The 6050-nt window shown below is 65.8% G+C and overlaps 1 gene segment (V, D, J or C); it reads left to right on the forward strand.

Moving 5' to 3' along the window:
• Positions 1–3855: 3855 nt before the first annotated feature.
• On the forward strand, positions 3856–5450 carry LOC132515776 (immunoglobulin alpha-2 heavy chain-like). The segment is given in 4 exon segments: positions 3856–3874; positions 4044–4367; positions 4567–4887; positions 5056–5450. Coding segments are annotated over 4 exon segments (1059 nt in total).
• Positions 5451–6050: the final 600 nt, after the last annotated feature.

Below are 6050 nucleotides of genomic sequence, written 5' to 3' on the forward strand. Positions count from 1 at the left end.
AGCTCGGCTGTGCTGAGCTGGGCTGGGTAGAATGGGCTGAACTGGGCTGAGCTGCACTGAACTGGGCTGAGCTGGGTTGAACTGGGCTGAGCTGGGTTGAACTGGGCTGAACTGGGCTTAGCTGAGCTGGGCTGAGCTGGGCTGGGCTGAGCTGGGCTGAGCTGGGCTGAGCTGGGCTGGGCTGAGCTGGGATGGGCTGGGCTGAGCTGAGGTGAGCTGGGCTGAGCTGGGCTGAGCTGGGATGGGCTGGGCTGAGCTGGGCTGAGCTGGGATGGGCTGGGCTGAGCTGGGCTGGGCTGTGCTGAGCTGGGCTGAGCTGGGCTGGGCTGGGCTGAGCTGGGCTGGGCTAAGCTGAGCTGGGCTGGGCTGAGCTGGGCTGGGCTGTGCTGAGCTGGGCTGAGCTGGGCTGAGCTGAGCTGAGCTGGGCTGAGCTGGGCTGGGTTGAACTGGGCTGAACTGGGCCGGGCTGGGCTGAGCTGAGCTGAACTGGGCTTAGCTGAGCTGAGCTGGGTTGAACTGGGATGAACTGGGCTGAGCTGGGCTGAACAGGGTTGAACTGGGCTGAACTGGGCCGGGCTGGGCTGAGCTGAGCTGAACTGGGCTTAGCTGAGCTGAGCTGGGTTGAACTGGGATGAACTGGGCTGAGCTGGGCTGAACTGGCCTGAGCTGGGCTGAGCTGGGCTGAGCTGGGCTGGGCTGAGCTGGGCTGGGCTGTGCTGAGCTGGGCTGGGCTGTGCTGAGCTGGGCTGAGCTGGGCTGAGCTGTGCTAAGCTGGGCTGAGGTGAGCTGGGCTGAGCTGGGCTGAGCTGAGCTGGGCTGAGCTGGGCTGGGCTGAGCTGGGCTGGGCTGGGCTGAGCTGAGCTGAGCTGAGCTGGGCTGGACTAGGCTGGGCTGGGCTGGGCTGAGCTGGGCTGGGCTGGGCTGAGCTGAGCTGAGCTGAGCTGGGCTGAGCTGGGCTGAGCTGAGCTGAGCTGGGCTGGACTGGGCTGAGCTGGGCTGGGCTGAGGTGAGCTGGGCTGGGCTGGACTGGGCTGAGCTGGGCTGGGCTGAGGTGAGCTGGGCTGAGCTGGGCTGGACTGGGCTGAGCTGGGCTGGACTGGGCTGAGCTGAGCTGAGCTGGGCTGGACTGGGCTGAGCTGGGCTGGGCTGGGCTGAGGTGAGCTGGGCTGAGCTGGGCTGAGCTGAGCTGAGCTGGGCTGGACTGGGCTGAGCTGGGCTGGGCTGGGCTGGGCTGGGCTGGACTGGGCTGGACTGGGCTGAGCAGGGCTGAGCTGAGCTGGGCTGAACTGGCCTGAGCTGGGCTGAGCTGGGCTGGGCTGAGCTGGGCTGGGCTGTGCTGAGCTGGGCTGAGCTGAGCTGGGCTGAACTGGCCTGAGCTGGGCTGAGCTGGGCTGAGCTGGGCTGGGCTGAGCTGGGCTAGGCTGTGCTGAGCTGGGCTGAGCTGGGCTGAGCTGTGCTAAGCTGGGCTGAGGTGAGCTGGGCTGAGCTGGGCTGAGCTGAGCTGGGCTGGGCTGGGCTGAGCTGGGCTGGACTGGGCTGAGCTGGGCTGGGCTGAGGTGAGCTGGGCTGAGGTGAGCTGTGCTGAGCTGGGCTGGGCTGAGCTGAGCTGGGATGGGCTGGGCTGAACTGGGCTGAGCTGAGCTGGGCTGGGCTGAGCTGGCCTGGACTGGGCTGAGCTGAGCTGGACTGAGCTGGGCTGGGCTGAGCTGAGCTGGGCAGAACTGGCCTGAGCTGGACTGCACTGGGCTGGCCTGGGTTGGGCTGAGCTGGGCTGGGCTGAGCTGAGCTGAGCTGGGCTCTGCTGAGCTGGGCTGAGCTGAGCTGGACTGGACTGGGCTGGGCTGAGGTGAGCTGGGCTGAACTGGGCTGGGCTGGGCTGAGCTGGGCTGAGCTGGGCTGAGCTGAGCTGGGCTGGGCTGAGGTGAGCTGGGCTGAGCTGGGCTGGGCTGAGCTGAGCTGGGCTGAGCTGAGCTGTGCTGGGCTGGGCTGAGCTGAGCTGGGCTGGACTGGGCTGGGCTGAGGTGAGCTGGGCTGAGCTGGGCTGGGCTGAGCTGAGCTGGGCTGAACTGGAATGGGCTGAGCTGGGCTGGGCTGAGCTGAGCTGGGCTGAACTGGAATGGGCTGAGCTGGGCTGGGCTGAGCTGAGCTGGGCTGAACTGGGCTGGGCTGAGCTGGGATGGGCTGGGCTGAGCTGAGCTGGGCTGGGCTGAGCTGGGCTGGACTGGGCTGAGCTGAGCTGGACTGGGCTGGGCTGAGCTGAGCTGGGCTGAGCTGGACTGAGCTGGGCTGGGCTGAGCTGAGCTGGGTTGAACTGGGCTGAGCTGGACTGAACTGGGCTGGCCTGGGCTGGGCTGTGCTGGGCTGAGCTGAGCTGGGCTGTGCTGAGCTGAGCTGAGCTGGGCTGAACTGGGCTGGGCTGGGCTGAGCTGAGCTGGGCTGGGCTGGGCTGAACTGGGCTGGGCTGGGCTGGGCTGTGCTGTGCTGGGCTGAGCTGAGCTGGGCTGTGCTGAGCTGAGCTGAGCTGGGCTGAGCTGAGCTGGGCTGGGCTGAGCTGGGTTGTGTTGAGCTGAGCTGGGCTGAACTGGGCTGGGCTGGGCTGAACTGGGCTGGGCTGGGCTGAGCTGAGCTGAGCTGAGCTGGGCTGGGCTGGGCTGAGCTGAGCTGGGCTGAACTGGGCTGAGCTGGGCTGAGCTGGGCTGGGCTGGGCTGGGCTGAGCTGGGCTGAGGTGAGCTGGCCTGGGCTGAACTGGGCTGGGCTGGGCTGAACTGGGCTGAGCTGGGCTGAGCTGGGCTGGGCTGGGCTGAGCTGAGCTGAGCTGGGCTGAACTGGGCTGAACTGGGCTGGGCTGGGCTGAACTGGGCTGAGCTGGGCTGAGCTGGGCTGAGGTGAGCTGGGCTGGGCTGAACTGGGCTGGGCTGGGCTGAACTGGGCTGAGCTGGGCTGAGCTGGGCTGAGCTGGGCTGGGCTGAGCTGGGCTGGACTGGGCTGAGCTGAGCTGGGCTGAGCTGGGCTGGGCTGAGCTGGGCTGTTCTGGGCTGAGCTGGGCTGGACTGGGTTGAAATGGCTTGAACTGAGTTGAGCTGGGCCGAGCTCAGTTGAACTAGGCTGAGCTTGGTTGAAATGAGCTGGGCTGGGCCAGGCTGGGCTGAACTGTGGTGGACTGGGTTAGTGCCTGAGGTGAACAGGGGACAGTGGGTTGAGCATGGTCACCCCCAGAGCCCTGGTTTCCAACCAGACAGCCCCCTCTGTTTCTCGGGGGCACACAGGGCCATGCAGCCTCAGGGTGCAAATGTGGTGCTCCCCTCTCCCCTCACCAGTTGACCGGAAGGGAACTGTGAAAGGTCAAGGGCAGACCGTGCCCTCTGTAGCCCAGCTGTCCAGGGGGCATCCCAGAAGGACTGATTTGGAACTGGGCCTCCAGCCTAAAGTTCCCCATAGTCCATGGAAGTCAACTGCTAGTTTAGGAGGATGGGGGCAGGGGCGGGGGGTGCTTTTAGGGGGAGATGTTTGGACTGGGACTTTTACCCAGGAAGTGGGAGGGGGGACATAGAATTCTCAGGCCCCCTCTCCTCCCCAGCTTGAGCCCCAGGACAGACAAACTGGCCCCGATGCAGACTCAGCTTCAAGCCCAGGCTTCTCTGTCTTTTCTCTGCCCTCTCTCTGGGCCCATTTCTCATGATACCCCACACCCTGGGGAAGGGCATGACCGTGCCCACTGCACAGAGGGCAGCTGAGGCTCCGACAGTACACACAGACTCAGCTGGTCAGTGGGAGAGCCGTGTGAGCAGCCAGGCCTCACGTCTGAGGAGCGTGTGTGGTCCACATGCTCAGAGTCCCAAGGAGCGCGTTCAGAAATGGCTCAGCTGGACTCAGGTGGCCACTGCCGACCCCGGGTGCGCCGCGTGCAAGCTGCGTGACCTTGGGGCAGTCACTGACTCTCTGTGTGTTAAGGAAACGCAGGCGTCGTCCTGCCCTCATGGGGCCGTGTCAGGCGTCTGGTCAGCGTGAAGGCTGCCATCTCACAACACACCATGTGTTTCAGTGTCTGAAACCAGCCCCAGACTCTTCCCACTGAGCCTAAGGAGAGAAAACTCAGCCGGGCAGGTGGTCATTGGCTGCCTGGTCCAGGGCTTCTTCCCGTCAGCGCCGCCGAAGGTGACCTGGAGCCAGAGCGGCGAGGGCGTGTCCATCAGGAACTTCCCCCCTGCTCAGGCCGGGGGCCTGTACACCATGAGCAGCCAGCTGACCTTGCCAGCCAACCAGTGCCCAGAGGACAAGTCTGTGAAATGCCAAGTGCAGCACCTCTCCAAATCCATCCAGACCGTGGACGTGCCCTGCCCAGTTTTCTGCCCAGATCCCTGCCAAGGTCAGAGGGCAGGCTGGAGCGGGTCCCCCATGGTGTCACCCTGACCCAGCTCCCTGACTGCATCCCTGTGGGCACTCCCCTCAGACGAGAGGTGGCTGAGGCCCGGCGGGTGGCCAAGAGGGGCCTGGGCTGGGGGTGGAGGCCAGGGAGGCGGACGGAGGGGCTCGCTGACCTGCTCTGGCTTCTCTCTCGGTTCTAGCTGTGCAGTGTTCGTGCGGAAAGGCCAGCCTGTCCCTGCACCCACCGGCCCTTGAGGACTTGCTCCTGGGCTCCAATGCCAGCCTCACGTGTACGCTGAGTGGCCTGAGAGACCCCAAGGGCGCCACCTTCACCTGGAACCCGACAGGTGGGAAAAACGCCATCCAGGAGCCGCCCAAGCCTGACTCCTGCGGCTGCTTCAGCGTGTCCAGTGTCCTGCCGGGCTGCGCCGATCCCTGGAAGAACAGACAGTCCTTCTCCTGCACCGCCACCCACCCCGAGTCCAAGGGCTCGCTAACCGCCACCATCACGAAACCCTCAGGTGGGCCATGACCCGCGAGTGGGCGGCTGGGCACTACACAGTGCGCGAGGTGCACTCCTGAGCCCACTCCACCCTCCAGCTCCCGCCCACCCCCCACACGGGTTGCCCAGGGGGCAGGGCGCACTCTCCTCCCTGCCCAGACCCCTGACCCTGCTCTCTGCCCTCCAGTGAACACGTTCCGGCCAGAGGTCCACCTGCTGCCGCCGCCGTCGGAGGAGCTGGCCCTCAATGAGATGGTGACGCTGACGTGCCTGGTGCGAGGTTTCAGCCCCAAGGATGTGCTGGTGCGGTGGCTGCAGGGCAACCAGGAGCTGGCCCGCGAGAAGTACCTGACCTGGAGGTCCCTGCCTGAGCCCAACCAGAGTGTCCCCACCTTCGCCGTGACCAGCGTGCTGCGCGTGGATGCCGAGGCCTGGAAGCAGGGGGAGTCCTTCTCCTGCATGGTGGGCCACGAGGCCCTGCCCCTGGCCTTCACCCAGAAGACCATCGACCGCCTGGCGGGTAAACCCACCCACGTGAACGTGTCCGTGGTCATGTCGGAGGTGGACGGCGTCTGCTACTGAGCCGTGCCCCCGCCCCACCCGCCCCTTGAATAAACTCCATGCTCGCCTGAAGCAGCTCTGCGCTTCCCTCCGGCTGCCTATCTGTCCGTGCTCGGGGTCTGCACACGCCAGGAGGGGGCAGGACCCAGGAGGAGAGAGCAGCTGCTGCCCCGACTTTCTCTAGGCCTTGGTTTCCCCTCAGCCTGACGCCGGACGTGCCTTCATGGCTGTGCGCGAGTGTGAGCACAGGAGTGAGCGTCGAACTGGGGCTGAGATGTGCGAGACAGGCACAGCCTCCTGGGTCCTGAGAAGAGTGGCCCCACGATGGTTCCCAGGGGCAGGTGACTTGGTCACTTGTATTTCAGGAAACTGCCTCTAGGGGCAGCAGGGAGGCGTGAGCGAGGGAGAGGGGAGCCTGGCGGCCAGAGAACGGGCTGGTGCCATCACGCAGAGGGGGGCACAGGAGGAGTGGCGAGGGCAGAGGGCTGGATTCCAGGGGCCCTCTGTGGGCACAGCGCACAGAAGTGCAGGACGGCCCCACTGACCGCACGGAAAGGGGGCCCCCCCCACCTGGGTACAGCCTTCCCCACCCCACATCCCACTGCTCTGCACATGTACACA

Source organism: Lagenorhynchus albirostris, chromosome 1 (assembly GCF_949774975.1).
Source record: "Lagenorhynchus albirostris chromosome 1, mLagAlb1.1, whole genome shotgun sequence".
Lineage (NCBI taxonomy): Eukaryota > Metazoa > Chordata > Mammalia > Artiodactyla > Delphinidae > Lagenorhynchus > Lagenorhynchus albirostris.